Raw genomic sequence first — 17,701 nt, 5'->3', positions numbered from 1 at the left:
GCTCGCGCTGTCTCTGTCTCTCAAAAATAAAATAAAAACCATTAAAAAAAAAAAACACAACAGAGATGAAATCAATCCAAGCTTCAAAATATCTAGTTTGCCTGCTTTAGGATTTATTTTCATACTTTAGTTGCATTATGAAAACTCAAATACTTCTTTTCAGAAAATCAATATTTTATATATACATATGGAAAAATGGTATACAAACAAGGTAGTTTGAAGTTTAATACATGCAGTAGCTTACTTACCATAGAGTTTTATTAGACCTATGTAAATACTTGCAGAGAAAAAGACCCAATATTAAAATTGGTTGTATTTCCTGGCTCATAAACACTAAGGGAGTTAATGATGGAGCTGATATTTTTGAGTGCCATTCTGTGCTAGAGCCATAACTTCTATTTAACTCTACATTATAGTTGGAAGATCTTTCAAGTACACAGAAATATGATGGGAAGGGAGACAGCGACGTTGTTACTGTACTGATGATTAAAGAATAAGTGAATACAAAGTTTTAAAACATTAATGCTTGTGGAAAAGCAGGTTGGTTTAAAGGAGGATGAAGTTGGATATGGAAAATTGTGAAAATGATAAAAGTGCTTTAGAGATCGACACTAATTTTCAAATCTAATTTTTAAAATAAAGTCTATTTATTTTGAGAGGGAAAGAAAGTGTGAGTGGGAGAGGGGCAGAGAGAGAGAGAGAGGGAGAGAGAGAGTCCCAAGCAGACTCTGCACTTCCAGTGGAGAACTCGATGCAGGGTGCAACCCATGAACCTCGATATCATGATCTGAGCCGCAGTCTGATGCTTGCCCAACTGAACCATCCAGGCGCCCCTCAAATCTAATTCTTATTAATCTATCTTCTTTTTCCTTATTTAGATGCACCACTAAATTCAAACTGTAACCTTGGTTGAGGCTACTGGAAAGAGAAGACCAAGGTGGGCAAGAGAAATTTTCCTAAAGTAGTTGAGAAAGGATTGAAAGCAGGAAGAAGAGATTGAAGAAGAGGTATGATATACATGACTGCATGGGCAGGAGGGGCCTGGTAGATATGTAAAATGATCTGTGAGCTTTGACACAAAAGTGATTAGGGGAAGAACTGGTGGATTACACGTGCTACAAATCCCTGGATGGTTTCTATTGCATCCAACAAGGACATTTTGAGAAGCTACTATGTGACAGCTACTTTGAGAAGTGTTAGGGATACAGATAAAAATAATAAGGTAGCTCTTGCTCAAATTTCTCACAGCTCTAAGGGGTGAGGCTGTTATGCATGCCGGTACAGCAGGGCCATCCCAGCCTGCACTGAGTCTAGGAGAGAACTCAGGCAAGCCCGGCTAACTAACGGGATGGTCTACCTGTTTCACTTGTCCATTACAATGTAACTAAGCATTCTAAAAGTTAGTGCTTTAAAAGAATGTATTTGCTCACAAAACTGTAGTTTGGGTAGAGCTAGAACACCTGATCTCTGTTCTAGGTGGCATCTGCTGGAGATAGAAAGTCCAAAATGACTTCTTCACTCCTGTAACTCTGCCTCGCTGGTATGATTGACAGCTGAAGGTTGACTGGTACCTTCCTTTTCCTGTGGTGTAGCCTCTCCTTATGGGTAGGCTGAAATTTGACAAAGGCTCTCTCCTTGAACAAACTTTAGATAGGCTCCTCTGAGCTCTTGTCTTGACTGGCCTTGACCTTAGCCCCTTTCCTCCCTCCCTCCCTCCCTCCCTCCCTCCCTCCCTTCCTTCCTCCCTCCCTCCCTTCCTTCCTCCCTTCCTCCCTTCCTTCCTCCCTCCCTCCCTTCCTTCCTCCCTTCCTCCCTTCCTTCCTTCCATCCCAGTTTTAGCAAGAATGCTGCTAAGTGGATCAGATCAGTCAGGGTTCTCCAGAGAGACGGAACTGTAAGATATAGATAATTGAGTTTATTATAGGAATTGGCTCACACCCTGGAGGCTGAGATATGCCACAATATGCTGTCTGCAAGCTTGGAGAACCAGGAAACCTGCCGGTGTAAGTCAGTCTGAGTCCAAAAGCCTGAGAACCAGGAGAGCTGATGGTGTAAATCCCAGGTAGAATATCCGGGAAACAGGAGATTAGATATGGGAGGACAGGAGATGGAAGTCCAAGTTCAAGAAAAGAGAGAGAAAAGTTGCCATTCCTCCACTGTTTGTTTTATTTAGACTCTGAACAGAGTAGATGGTGCCTGCCCATATTGGTGGAGGCAGATATTCTTTACTCAGTCTTATGATTCGAATGCTAATCTCTTCCAGGAACATATCCACAGACACACCCTGCAATGTTTTTTTCTTCTGAAATGTTTTAACAGCTATTCCCTTAGTCCAATTGATTTGACACAAAAAGTTAACCATCAAAGTAATTGTGGTGAGTATCCCCTCTACTCTTGTTATCTGGTCGCCCTCAGTATCTGATCAAATTCCTCATTCCCATCTCTGGTATGTAAGTCCTTGGCCTGTCTTCAACAATAATTTACCCTTAGTAATTTTCCATCTACTGAGGCCCTTACTCTGATCTTTGGTTATAAATCCCCAACGGTCTTTGCTGCATTTGGAGTTGAGCTGATCTCTCTCCTCTATTCAAATATCCCTAATGCAATGGTCTTGAAGTTTTCCTTACCATTTTAACAAGTGTCAGAATAACTTTTTTCTTTAACAACTGCCTCATAGCATGGTAGTTTCAGGGTTTCTTACGTGGTAGTTAGCTTCCTGCCGATGGCACAGAAGCTACCAGGCCTTTTTAATGCCTGGTCTTGTAACTTCCTCCACATTTTATTGGTCAAAGCAGTCACTGGGCCAGCTCAGTAATAGACTCCCACATTGTGAAACTGCATGTGGGATGGGAGATACTATGCCATCTTTGAAAATTTTATCTACCATAGTGTCAGAAGTCAATTTCTAAAGAACACCAAATTTGCCCTAGGATAAGTAAAAGGTAAGTTCACCAACCTGACCTAATGACAGAGCTTTCAGTCAGAGGGAAAACCCAGAGCACAACACGGTGTTGATGAGTAAGATTTGTCTGCATGCCACATCCAGCTTCTGTTGGATTCACATCTGTATGTTGGGGTGGGAGGTTAGACTATAGGCAAAATCTGTTTTAATGGAACTGTTTCATTAAAAATCCTTTATGGCATTTGAACACATGCACTCTTACAGGAAAATGCTGATACCAAGTGGAAGACAGGTGCTCATTCCATTTCTAGAGGAACATGAGCAATGTCTGGGCGCCAGGAACTCCTGATGGTAGAGTCCCCACGTAGGCACCACCCAAATTCTGACTGGTCTGATGGAGAGGGCTATTTTGATAGATATGGTTGATGGGAAGTTGGTGTTCAAACCATAGTCTGGCTTGGTTTTTGCCCCTGCAAAGTGAGAGAAAGGAGGTGATGGGGGGCAGCAGTCAGGATAGAGATAACATGAGAACATTTATTGAGCTGAAGACTAGAGATCAGGGGTGCCTGGGTGGGTCAGTTGTTTAAGTGTCCGACTTAGGCTCAGGTCATGATCTAACGGGTCATGGGTTTGGGCCTCACATCTGGGCTTTGCTCAGAGCCTGGAGCCTGCTTCAGATTCTGTGGCTCCTTCTCTCTTTGCCCCTCACCCGCTAGCGCTGTCTCATTCTGTCTCTCAAAAATAAATGTAAAAAAAATTAAAAAATAAAGACTCAAGATCAGAAAGATTCAATATTAAAAGACAGAGTTGTGGGAAAAAGACACACAGCTGGACTTATGCCAGGATAATTTCTTTATTTCAAGGATGAAAACAAAACCCTACAATCACTAAGGTAGGAAATAAAAGTTGTGTATAATGTAAACAAAGTCAGACTGATATTTGAACTTCTTAGCCACAGTAAACATTAGAATTTTTGTTTTTTGCTTTTGATAAATTTATTTTGAGAGAGAGAGAGAGAGTATAAGCAGGGGAGGGCCAGAGAGAGAGGAAGAGAGAATCCCAAGCAGGCTCCACACTGTCAGCACAGAGCCTGATGTGGGGCTTGAACTCACAAACTGTGAGATCATGACCTGAGCCGAAATGAAGAGTTGAATGCTTAACCGACTGGGGGAGCCACCCAGGCACCCCAAACATTAGCAGTGTTTTGAGGAAAAAGAATTGTGACCCAAATTATCCTTTGTGTGACAGCAAAAGAAAACAACTTTAACGAAGCAAGGATTTGGACAGTATATCCTTAACTTAACCTTTCTGGAAAAAAAAGCAACTATTTAAGTACATAGTCCAGCCAAGCCAAGCCATATTAACAGGAAGAACTGATGATGGTGAAAGGCATGTAATATAGAGGAAACAGTGGTGAAAACTTACGTCTAATTTATATTGAAATTCAAATAATTATTGATAGTGTGATGGTGAAGCCAATTCCAATTGTTAAGGAAAGATTCTGAAAATTAAAACAAATGAGTACATTAATTCTAGGACAGAGATTTTGCAAAGAACTTAGGGTTCCAAATGAAATAATGTATCTGTTTCTAAAACCGTCTTAACTGCTGCATCATCAGGGTTTTCATATGACCCTGACTTCTCGTTTCACTGCCTTTTTCCATTCATCTCCCCTCTCTCTACTCCTTAGCTCCCCATTGCCTGGGTACCCCGAGAATCCCACGTTCTTGCCTCTCCTAAGTGTATCAGTTAATTTTTATCTAACCCTCCCTCCAGGCTTCAGTTTATAGATCCCAAACCCATCAAGGTCCTTAACTATAGAAAAGGACCTCTGAGAACCTTCCTTTAACAAGATCTACCCTGTCTGGAAGTTGTGGTTTTAAATTTTAAAAAAGTCTTCTGTTTTGTATAGATCAAGTCATCTGTCAAACACTGAGTCTCACTTGTCCCATGGTTTTTGTATTTTCTATTTGTAATTTCATATGTTTGAGATTAAATAATTTGAAATTTTAAAGTCATAAGTGATGTTAATCTCCTTTTCATTATGTTTGCTACCTTTCATCCAGAACTGTACTGCATCTGACATATATTTGCGCTCACTGTGTTCTTTGCATTTGCCTGTGCAAGTGTGGTTGTATTTTTAGTTTTATCCATTCTGGATCATTTTAGTGTACCTTTTATTAATGGCATATAGTTGGAGGACTTTTTTACTTGACTTCAATCTGAGAATAATTATTTTATTGTATTTGTTTAATCCATTTATTTGGTACTATTCTGTCATCTTATGCTTCTTTGTGGCTAACTATCCCCCTATTTCTCCCATTCTTTCATCTTGTTCAAGTATTCTTAGTTGTTGTCTTTGGATAGTGGTTTAAGAGGAAATTTGGAAATTTTTCTTTAAGACTGAGGTTACCATTAAACTAAAAAATTGACTATTTTTCTAAGTTAAAAGTAAAATAGTATCTATTGACACTACCTACATAAAATTAGAAACTTAACATGCTTTTATGTCTTCTCTACTATGTATCTTGTTTCCCAATTTGGTTTAGGATAATTGGAATTTAAGAGTATCAAAAGTATTAAACATTTCCTCTTTTCAATTTTACGTGGACATTGACACTGAGATTCATTCTCAGTGTGGATTATCATTATCAGATTAACTACAATTATTAACACATTTATTCAGCTTGAAAAGTTTTGTTGCAGGGCACCTGGGAGGCTCAGTTGGTTAAGCGCCTGAGTTCAGCTCAGATCATGATCTCATGGTTTGTGAGTTTTAGCCCTGCATTGGGCTCTGCTGACAGCTCAGAGCCTGAAGTCTGCTTCAGGTTCTTTGCTCCCTTCCTCCCTGTCGCTCTCCCATTCACCTCTGTCAGTCTCCCTCTCTCTCAAAAATAAATACACGTTAAAAAAATTTTTTTTTAATTTAATTGCTCAAACTTTTGTTTCCTTAATACTTTTCCATTTGTTTTAATTGTTTGGGCAGCAGGAATGCTATGGTAAAACATGTCATGGTTTCTGGTTGCCCAATGCTTTCAGAATACCCCTCGTAGATTTGGAGAGTTCATGTTTTATGAATCCAGCTTCCTCAATGGGGAAAACAAAATTTGAGCTGCCAGACCCTATACACATGTGACATAGCCTCTGCCAATCATGTCCACTCCAGCAAGGCGAGCAGTGTGATGAGGACAGATAGTTGGGTATCTTTTCTGCTGTGTGGCTGCTGAGAATGATTTTCTGGTCCTCATACAGATCCTGTGAGCTACCTAGTATTCTTTAAATGGATGTCATCTTTTAGGGGTCTTATTAACAGCTGTAAGAATCCTAAGTGATATAAGTATTTCAGATAAATTAAATGTTAATTTGGCTGGTTACAAAATTCTTCGGTAGTATTTCCATTCCCTTCCAAATACTGCATATATTATTCCATGGTTTTGTTTTTCTTTTTTGGCACTTAGCATTGCAGAGAAAGATGATACCAATCTAATTTTTTTTTGTAGGCAGCCTATTCCTTTCTCTTCACAGATGTTTTTTTATAAAGTTTTCTCATTCTTTGAAATTAAAAAAACTAAGGTGTGTCTAAATGCAGTTTTCTGTTATTTTCAAGTTAATCCAGCCGAATGCTATCAGGTCTTTCAGTTTTAGCATTCAATCACCAACCAGAAATTTCCCTATGTGATTCTTATTTTATTTGACTGGCTCGGTTTTTTCCCCCCTTTCCCTTTCAGCCAGGCAAGTCTTTGGTTACTAGCTAGTTGATAAAAGAGTCTCTCCTAGGGCATGTATTTCCCTCTGGTACAAATAGCCATGGTCAGGGTACCTGGGCTGGGTACATGACTCAGTGACCAAAAGGGGGGCGAAGTGTTTAGATTCCAAAAGGTGGTGTATGTACTGCTTAGCACATTATCAATAGTTACTTTTCGCTAATGCTGCTTTATATTCAGTGGTCATCTTCACTAGAATACACGATGTTGAGTATTTTTAATTAAATGAAGTAACAATCACATAATTTAAGAAAATAAATAGTCACAAGTGTAGAGAAAGAATTATCCTGAATGTCAGAGGAAAGAAAGTGTATTTAGCACCAAGAACAATATAATACATACAGGTTGAAAGAAGCATCAATGGTCTAACAAAAACCAGAATATAGTTTAATCACAAAACAGAGTTAGGAAAATGGCAGGAAAATGACCTGGTCTTTACAGGAGTTAAAGTCCATAGATTTTAACACTACAAAGTAGTATTTTAAAGTCAGAATAGTATGAGGGAATTAGAAGTTAAAAAATAATTTATATACTCTATTTCAGATACTTTTGAAAAATTATTTGGTAAATTTTAATAATCTGACCACTCAAATATTCTGCAGCTCTTGGCAACTTTTTGATTTCTGGCATTCTGTTCTTTTCCTATTTTAGATACAAACCCTCTGGGATAACGTGAATTCTGGTCTAGTGCCGCTGCTCCCGTCCTCAACGAAAGCCTCATCCCCTCCCTTAACCTTGCAGCAACACAACCCATATTTTATGGGAAAAAAAGGTTTTTTTTTTACTTATAGTGCTATTTGTTCATCTTGGGCTTATCCTTCATTTCATTATTTCCCTCTCATTAACGTTCTGTTTAGTACCCGGGTAACTTGGAAAGTTTATTCCCAAATAGCAATTTGCTACAGTTGATTGGCTGTTAATCATTCTCATGGTATATTAGCAAGTCGGGCACATTTTCTTTTCATTTAAAATAATTCTGTCCTTAGCTTCAAAGTTCCCTTTTATTAGTCTCTCCCAATCTTTACAGCAAATCCAAACTAGGTATTTGCTTCAATTTGCATTTTCAATAACTTTGTTCCAAAGGGAACATAAGCCAATCTCTCAGAAATAGTCATTGTCATTGGAATTAATTCATGTCTGCTAAATCTGCCCACTATTGGGAGTGATGGATGGACTATATCAGATTTTATAGGTCAGCATCCAAACCTAAAGCAGGGGAAAGTTTATTGGTTGGAATTCTTTGTCAGACTAAAAGCTCCAGTTGAGAGCAACAGCTAGAACCGAAGGCAAGCACTCAAGGAGCTTCACTGTAATTTAGGTCAATCAGTCTCAAAGTGTGGTTCCCAGACCAGCAGCATAAAGCAGCACCTCAGCCCTTCTTAGAATCGCAAATTCTTGGGCCCTTCTCCGAAGGAGCTACTTGGGGTGTGGCCCAGCTCTGTCTTCAGCCCTCCTGGGGACTCAGATGCAGTCCAGTTTGAAAACCACTGCCTTGGGAGGTGTTTGCGGCCGTGGGAGATTAGGGGGGGCACTGGCCCCGGCTGCTGGCAGCAGGTATACATCTCTTAGCTCATTTTCCACATCGGGCTCAGTTACCGGTTTCGACAAGCATAACTGACTGGGACCATCTGACCTGCTATCGGTTATGGCAGCACCCTGCAAACTTCCTGAAGTAGAATTGAGGCTGTCCCTTTCCTAATTCTGAGCTGTTCTAACTGAAGAGTCTCATACAACAACTTTTTCCTCTACGGGGAATGTCGACTGACAGGGCCTTCTCACAGTAGATAGTGTAAAGTAATTCCCGAGTTTTCTGGCAGGTGGAAGGCATCCTTTTTTCATTTCCAGCATTGATAATGTTTTTTTCTTCCGTGAAAAAGGCAATTTTATTCTAATCGACTTACATCCCATCTCTTTCAATAAAAGTACTTGAAGTACTCATAAAAACCGGCATGCAGTAGTTCAGAAAAATAGAACATCAGGACTAAAAGAGGAATGAAAAAGGACCTATATGTGCGTATCCCTGTTGGAGAAGGCGGCCTTTGAGAAACACATTAACTATTATTATTATTCACAAGCAATAGATTCATTTAGATAAAATGACAAAAATTTAAATGTAGATATATTCCAAATATCAGTAAATTGAAGTGTCTGCAAAGCGGTACAGTGGAAAGAGTATGGGCTTGGAGGGTTTCCTGGCACTGATAAACACTGGTAAGGGGAGATGACCACGTGTGATTCCAAGGGCATCAAGCAGATGTGTTGACTCCTTCTCAACCACATTTCCTAGTGTCCCCACTGTACCTAAATATCTTTTCCTTCCCCAAAGGCAGAGCGCACGGATTTTATCATTAAAAGCCAATTTTCATTTATTCAGTATGTGAGCATTTATCATTTTCACCCTCTGATCTTTCAGGACAAATTCTGGAAAGATAAAATATATTAATGCGTGTGTTACGATCTCCCTGCTCTGTGAAGGGGGCACTTGGACATGTGCCCCACAACTCCATCCACCAGAAACAAAGTTTTCCTTAACAGCCAGAGGTTTTTAAATTGTCTTTGAATATCATAGTGGTATTAAATCTACCTTTGAAGTTCCATGTGATTCGCATTTTCTGAGCATGGCAAAATGCTGATTACAATCAGCTGCTGGAATTTTGCCCCAACATATAGAGTGATAAAAGGTGTTAATTCCAGATCCAGTAGCAACAGAGGGTAGACGAAGGGACAAGACAGTCATATTCCAAGACAGGTGTGGAAGAGGTAACTACTTATACCTAAGAATAACCAATTAATTTTTCAAGTATAGAGACTCTTAAGAGAAAAGAAATACTCTATGTGGGCCTATTATGTTCAACATCTAGTCCTGTGCTAGGTAGCTCACATTGCTATTACATGAAACTATTTTAAACTAACCCCAGTGGAGTAAGGAAAAATATTAAACATTAGGAGTGCTAAGCTAATCTCATATAAGAAAAATAAGTTTCAGGAATGGTTAAGTGCCAATGCATGGGGTAGTTAAATGCCAACAGTTCGCTTCAATTGTTTTTATTACAGTAAGAGGAATTTTACTCTTAATGCATAGAATTTGAAGAAAAAATTTATATAAGCTTTTAAAAGAGGCCTTTTAAACAATTATTAATACAAACGTGAAATAAGACCCTTCAAACAAATACCAATTTCAGTTACAGTTTACATACAGCAATAATTTATTCTGAAATGTTCATTTAGTTTCTGTTGAGACACGATTCATGTCTCATTAATAAAAGAGCAGCCATCTCACCTCAAATACCAGAATATACAACAAGTTACAGCATAGCAAAATTCTACCTACTTTCAGATAAAATCTAGTTCAGGTAAAATAGTTTCATTCAATGTTTTACAGTTACACAGATTTTTTGTTTTTGTTTTGAGCACAAAATAGTGTAAATTGTTACACCATAGCTATCTCTATGCACATAATGTGACCACAGAACTGTTAATCATTACTTCTGAAATTGAACCATCAGTTTCACTCATGCAGTAAAGCAAAGCAGGCTGGGTAAACTTGTTCATTGGGAACCATATTACTGTGAATTTCACAGCCACATGATTAATTATGATGTTAGATGGACTCACAAAGACTAAAACAGAATGTTTTTTTGCATAAATACCAATTTCTCCCTGATGTAAGTTTAGTCAGTTTATAATCTAGAAATGATTGAGAACAGCAATATATCATATCCTCTATCTGTAGTGTTCATTATTTTAAGACAAGCAATAATTAAAGGATGATGGGATGGGATGCTACTTAAATACATGTAAAACATCCTGTACAAATATACTTGGCTTTACCATTTTCTTCCTAACTATCAAGAGTGCCTCCCAAAATAAGACCAGTGAAGACAAAGTATACTATCAAATATGGCTTCCAGAACAAAAACTCTCTAACAATCAAACCTATTTACAACATTTTTCAGTCTTTTAAAGTTTCATGTGAAACAAGATTTCTACATAGCAGTTGTAATTAACACATAATTTTCTTAGTTTCATCATTCCAGCTCTTTTAAACAGATGTCACAAGGTAAGACCCAGAATGGCGCTTAGGACTTTGAGTTCCACTGGATTCTGTGCTGTCAGTTTTCGAATCTCGTTTCTTCGTGTTGTTGTTCACTGGTGTTGGGATCTGAGACGGCCGGGCTGAAGTGCTATCTGCGCTGCTTTTCCTGGGGCTTGGATTGTAGTTAAAAGGAGTCACTCTGGCAGCAACAGTCCCACTAGGTGAACTGTGCTTGCTTGAGCTGCTAGAACTGAATGGGGTACGCTCAGCTATGGAACTTTCATTAGTCTCTGACACAGGGACAGGATTACTTTGTCCTGGTTTTGCCTCAGTTCCTTTTTGGTCTGGGGCATCTACCTGAATAAAGGAGTTCAGGCGATTTTCCAAACCCATGGTGCGTATGGGAGCACTGCCATTACCCACATTTTGTTTTCCCTGATTATCTTTTGAATCTTTAGCATTTGGATTTCCCTTTTCTGAAACAGTGTCAATCACAGGAGGAGTATTTCCTGTTGGGGATCTTCCGGATCTAGGGTTGTTGATGGGACAGTCCTCAATTCTCACCCAAACATCCTCTGTTTTAGAAACAGCAGGTGCCATTTGATAAATCAGAGTCTTTGATTCAGCACCATTTGCAGCACCTGAGGAAGTGGTCTGAGAGGTACTATTTGTGGGAGAAATCTCATTTTCTTTTATTTTTCTCCATGTTCCTTTTGTGGATACTTGGTTTTCTTTAGTTTGTTTGCTTCCTGAAATAGAGTTTACATGTTTTTCATCTTCACTTTTTGCTTTTTCACTGGATTCTGATGAAGCAGAAAGAATGGAGGATGAACTTCCAGTTCTTCTCCAAGTGCTTACTCGTGGAAGGGATGATGAATGTTTGCTGTGCTCACGTTTCCAGGTTCCTGACCTATTAATTGGAAGTCTAGAAGGACTTTCAGAATGGGAGCGTGCTATATCATGGCGCTTTGCTGGTCTTCCATCGTTATACTCTATGGTGGGACTGAGATTAGGTGGGAGTTTTCGCCATCCACCAGACTGAACCGATGAATGTGTGGACAGGGACATATCAGGAAGGGAAGGACTTAAAACCGGAGTCTGTGCCTGGGACCTAGTGGGAGAATCTGGTCTAGAAGATGAAGAAAGAGATTCAAATGAAGCAGATTCCTCCAATTTTCTCCTTAGGGTTGGGCTTGGAGCTTCTTTGATGAAAGTTGACTGGCGAACTAATACGGGTCTTTCTGACCTATCAGATTCACTTCCACTTGATTTAGTTGAGGACATTCTAGAAAGTTCCACCTTTTTATTGGATCCATTCCCATTATTCATCTGATTTAGTCCTTTTGAGGCAGACTCACTTCTTGGGATACTACTGCCATTCTTGGGTAAACCCGTTTGTTTGGTGAGGTTCTGCTGGCTCATCTGTCTGCCTGGAGATGTGTATGACATCTTCCCAGAACCTGAGGACTTAGTTGAAGCAGTACTAGGGGATGAAGTCCTTGGCAACTGGGATAATTTATTAGGAGGACTTATTCCATTTCGACCAGGAGAAATTGAGTTCCGCCCTGGAGACTGCATAGGTCTACTTAATGGTTGCTGGGCAGGTCTCGAAGGAGTGGAATCTCTAGATCCTGACCTAGAAGGCCCTTTATTTGCTCCAGCTGGTTGGGATGTCTGCCTGGTAACAGGGCTCAATTCTGACTTCACTGATGGCTTGGTTCCTCTAGGAGAAGTGGTGGCTGGCTGACCTTCACTAGGGCTTTTGGAGGCTGGAGTCTTAAGGGGTGGGCCTTTTTTAGAAACTGGACTTGTACTTGAAGAGCTATTTCGAACTCCTGGAATGTGAATCATTGTCCTGCCTCGAGAGATTGAGGGCATGTTTGTTTGAAGAGGCTGTTTCATTTGGCTTGAAATTTCTGAATTAGATCGAATTTTTCCAGTAATTAAACTTTTATAAACTTTTTTTCCTCCTTTGATTCCTTTATTTTCAGATTCCATCTTTTTGGTTTCCAATGTACTCTTCTCCCCAGGTTTTAGAATTCGTGGGCCCTTATTACTTGTAAAGGGTTTTTCCTCTTGATCCGGTGTAAGATGAAATGGTGATCCCAGAGAGATTCCTGATTTCAGTGAAAGGATGGAATCTGAGTCAGATGAAGCCTGTCTGGATAAACATGCAGCAGCAGCAGCTTGATGTAAACTACTTACTATGGAATTTGCACCTTCTTGAATAGCTTTCCAATCAAAATTTTCTGAATCTGGAGATAAACCATGTTCTGAATCTGGTCTCTGTATATCTTTCAAATCTAGGGTCAAATCTTCCGCTAATATGCCACTCATATTTCTGGGACTATGCTTTTCATTATCCCCCTTGAGTCTTGAAGGCTTTTTCTTTTTTGGCATTGCGGAACTTATACATTCCTGCAACAGGTCATCTTCAGAATCAATACTAAGAGAACTGAGAGAACTGTTTCGTGAGAAACAAACAGGGGTATCTTCAACGTGAAATGATTTAGGAGCATAACCTGATGCCTGAGGTTTACTTGGTTCTCCCTGTGACTCAGGGGGATCTGTCTCTTTGACAGGTTCATTTTCTTTGTTATTGTTGTTTTCTTGATCAATGTCACTAAGAGAACTTAAAGACGAATTTCGAGAAAAGCACACTGGAGTATTTTCAATAGCAAAATTTTGTAATTTCTCATCAGTTGCTGCCCCCCTGTCTGGCATGTCTTTGGATGACTGCGGAAAAGTGGACTGCTTCTGCAGCATGGTTTTAGAATGACCTCGATTTATGGGGTGTTTTGTAACAGCTTGTGTCTTATTAGCTGATTGTTGGTTCGAGGTTAGTTCTGTGTGGCTGGTAACTTTAGATTCTGATTCTTTATTTTCTTTCCCCTTTCTTAATTCAGCCTTTTCTCTGGAGAGGTCAACATCATCATCATCAAAATCTAGAGAACTCAAAGAATCATTTCGTGAAAAACAGTATGGAGTTCCTTCAATAGGCGTGTAATGATGAGGTGAATCAAAAGTAAAACTTGCTCTGACTCGATCTTCATTATTTGGTAGCTTATCATTGAAGTCCTTGGAATTATTTTTCAAGTTCTGTTTCTTTGAATCTTTGTTATCTGAGAAAGTTCTTTCAGCATTTAAATTATTTTTTGAGTCTGTGTTTTTTCTTACACGTGTCCTATATTCAGCATTTTGTGGTATAGGTTTTACTGGTGAAGTAGGTTTCTTTTTCTTACCATCTAACTGGTTTTTGTTAGTTCCAGATGAAGACATAGATGCTTGCTGGACCTGGTCCATTATCTTTTTCACACGGAAAGGCTTGTGACTTTTTCCTTTGGGCATAGCAGAGTTAATGCATTCTGCAAGAATATCACCTTCTTCTGTTTTATTGTCATCCAGTTCAGATACAGTTGCAGATGGGGTTTTTATCACTCTTTGAGCCTCATCTGTACTTCTGCCTTCGGTAGGAATGGTATCTCGTTTTTCAAATTCACCAGACTGGGCCCCTGGTCTAACCCCTTCTCCAGCAGCTAACTCATTTGGAGGAGATTCTATTGTTAGATCACTTAAAGATGTAGCTGTGGAAAAGTTTATAGGTGTCCCTTCTACACAATACACCCGTGGCATATCATCTCCTGGTGTGAAACTAACATGTTTTTGTGCCTGTAACCTGTTTTGTGATGGAAGAAGTTTGTATACAGGGAGTTGACTTGGCTTCCTTGCCACAGGTGGAGGTAATTTTGAAGCAGTCTGGGCTGGTTTTTTGGCTTTGCGTGAAGATTTTGTTGGCATGGCAGAAATAATACATTCTTCTAGTATTTCAATATCATCATCATCTGAGTCATCTAACAGATCTTTTTCAGAATCAGTAGGTTTTTCTGCTTCTTTTACCTGATTTTCATTTGCTTCTTCGGGCTGCTCGGATTCGGTTTCATTCCCATTGTCATTTTCCTGAACTGGAGGCATTATTCTTAATTCCACATCTTTCTGTATAAATGGCTCATCAAGGCTCAGAGCGCTCAGGCTAGATGAACAAGAAAATCCATCTGGAGTACTTTCTGTGGCGAAATGTAAGAGAGTATCAGGATCTGGAAGCACCTGGACTCTCTGTACTGCAGCATTTACAGCAGCTTGCTTCGGTCCACTCTCTCTCTTTTCCGCAGTAGGGGCTTTGTTTTTTGGTACCTCTCGCTTAGCTTGAACTGTCTGAGGAGGAGGAGGAGGGGTTTTACTTCTGCTTGGTGGCATGGTTTGTCCAGGGCTATCTGGAAGGTCACTGGGGCTTATAATGCCACTTACCATTCCACTACAGGGTTCACTCTGAACGGAGCTGGCAATTGAACGACTCTCAAAACTATCAAGTGAACTGACAGAAGTGCATCTGCTAAACATGAGTGGAGTCTCCTGAACATAGTGCTCTGGTGGACTTTTAGGTGTCTGAGCACCGCTTTTTGATGGAGATTTGGCCCCTGAAGAAAATTCCACAGCTTTGTGCCTAGTTGATTCTGCAGATAAACCAGAACCCTGAAGTCTGCTGGATTTGGTTCTAGTGTGCTGTGACACTGCTGGAACTTCACTCACAGAATCTTCTGTTGATCTAGTCCCACTGTTCTCTTTTATTTCTGCTATTTGTAGAGTGTTAGCAGATTCTGTTTCCTGTGTTGTCTGATTACATCCTATTTCATCTTCAGCCGATGACAAAGATGATAATGAACTGCAACGTGAAAAACATATAGGGGTATCCTCTACACAGTAGGTCTGTATTGTTTCTTGGTTGATAGAGGGAACTTTGCAGGACGTGGCTTTTGGGGTCTGACCATTTCTGCTTTGTGCTGAACTTGGATGGTGCTGATTCTGCCTCTTGGCATTAGATGAAGGTGTGGATGTATTCTCACTGCTTGAAGAGATGTGTTCAGTTTTAGTGCTCTGTCCAGATGAACTCTTTGAGAATGAAAATGGTGGTTTCTGTGAGGCAGGAATGTCTGTAGCATATTTTAAACTATAATCGATAGGCTGATCCACATGATGTTTTTCTTCGTTATATTTTATGCTATAATTTGTTGGTCTCTCTTCTTCATGCTGCTCTTCCTCGGAGTAACGTTCACTATAGTTGGTTGGCTTATCATCTTCATAGTCATCTTCTTGACACAAAGACTGGTTTACATTTTGATTAATTCCATGATTAGAACTTACTCGATTTGTTTCTGAACCACTGGCTCCTCTTGACCTATACGGGGAAACACACTCCTGCTGTCCAAAATGTGACTGAAACTTGAGATGTTTATCATCAGTGCTCTCAGTATATACGGGGTAAGTTGTGCTTTGACTTCTTGATTGTCTTTGCTCACTCTGTTTTATTTCATCTTCTATTATATGTTTGGGTCTCGCCCATCTTTCATTCTGTGAAGGGCTTTGCCTTCCAGAGTTCAACTGCTCATCTGAATATTTAAGACTATAATTTATTGGTGTATCTAGTTCTCCATCATTATCATCCATATGATTTGCGCTATGTATTTTATGGGCTAGGTCAGCTGGATATTGACCATAGCTGCAAAATTTACTTTCATCATCTTCAGAATAGGATTCAATGGAAGGCTTCATCTGACCTCTTTTACCATAACCATCACTACTACTGACACTATTTAAACTATCATTGGAAGATCTCTTATATTCCAATTTGGCATAAGGCATAGGACATGTCCTATTTGAATTTTCTGACTTAGTGAAGTTGTAAGTGTTTGCATGTGTGTGGGCAGTAGAGCTTCTTCTCAGCGCATTCCTCTCGTCCGTCCCACAATGTAACTCGCTGGTAGACCCAGAGCTTCTGTCTTCCTGGGAGGTGTGAATAGCTGATACTTCTTCCATGACTTTGGCAATCTGGGCTGCAGTGGTGGAAATCTGCAAACCTCGCTTTGAAGAAGTGCCTGGATTTTCTGTTGCTGGGTGGTAGTTGCCTAGGCTAATTCCTCGTTCTCTCTCCAGACTTCTATCTTTTTCAGAACGAGAACTGTCTAAACTTCCTCTTGAAGAAGAGGAGCTGGGCAACACTGTAGTATTTAAATATGGTGAAAGGACAGTCATGTTTCCAGTATTAAAATTGTCTGACCTATTATCTTCATGTCGATTGGTGTCAAAAACATAGTCACCATAGAGATTTGGCTTGTGTCGTTGCTTACTACGGTGAGATGCCTTGGGACTTAGATTGTCAATATTGTCAAAAGTTTCTGATAAATGCTGAGCATCTAATTCTGCTTCCAGGGCTTTTTGTTTCCTGACATGAAGAGATGGCAAGCTTGAACCAGGAGACATAATATTGGCATCCTTATATTTTGCAGGTCGATTTGCCATGAGATTCCTTAAGGCTGCAGCACTTCCCATAGCAATCATTTTGTGCTTTGAATGAATAAGGTTCTTGAGCATGCTGACTGCCCCCATGTCCCACAGTGCCTCCTGGTCTTTAGGATTTCTTGCTGAGAGATTCCACAAGGTTCCACATGCATTACTGACTATTGTCAAACTGTGAGATTTCAAGTGTTGTAATAAGGTTTGCAGGCAGTTGTTCTCTCTTAGAATTTGCCTGAAATTAAAAAAAAAGAGAGATCCCCAAATTAAGGTAAAAATCTGCTTATTATAACAACAAATAAAAGGTTAGAAAACAAATTTAAATCTAAAGATAACTACTAAAACTGATTATTAGGCACAGTAAAACTGCACCAAATTATACTACAAATTTCAAGCATTTCACATCTCCTTTTGTTTCTAGTTCATTTAATGTGTACTGTTTAAAAATAGTTATTGTCAGACTAAAAGAAGTGTTCATTTTAATATAGTCTGCATTTCCTATTTTGACTCAAGAGCTTTTAAAATATTTGCCTGAGCAGATACATTTTGCTTCTTTATAGTAACTTAATCTATGGATGGGTGCCATAATGTCAGCTAATAAGATGTTGTAGAAGACGTGGAAGAACCGATGGATAGATCTTTATATAGTCA

General features: G+C 39.6%; 1 protein-coding gene and 1 long non-coding RNA gene across 10 annotated transcripts in view; one reads left to right on the top strand and one right to left on the bottom strand.

The window, feature by feature from the left end:
* The first annotated feature begins 2,339 nt into the window (after nt 1-2,339).
* LOC115294732 lies at nt 2,340-7,450 on the top strand. Its single transcript, XR_003910094.1, has 2 exons — nt 2,340-2,375; nt 7,318-7,450. It is a non-coding gene; the product is annotated as an uncharacterized LOC115294732 (long non-coding RNA).
* APC (APC regulator of WNT signaling pathway) overlaps nt 6,961-17,701 on the bottom strand; it is a 145,162-nt gene continuing 134,421 nt past the window's right edge. For all 9 annotated transcript variants that reach the window (XM_029942704.1, XM_029942706.1, XM_029942708.1 and 6 more), the window contains one exon: nt 6,961-17,285. In XM_029942704.1, the coding sequence (XP_029798564.1) occupies nt 10,709-17,285 (6,577 nt within the window). In that variant the 3' untranslated portion in view covers nt 6,961-10,708. The remainder of the gene's footprint in view (nt 17,286-17,701) is intronic.

The sequence above is a fragment of the Suricata suricatta genome, chromosome 6 (assembly GCF_006229205.1).
Source record: "Suricata suricatta isolate VVHF042 chromosome 6, meerkat_22Aug2017_6uvM2_HiC, whole genome shotgun sequence".
In the NCBI taxonomy this organism is placed as follows: domain Eukaryota; kingdom Metazoa; phylum Chordata; class Mammalia; order Carnivora; family Herpestidae; genus Suricata; species Suricata suricatta.
This window is presented reverse-complemented; position numbering and strand designations above follow the sequence as displayed.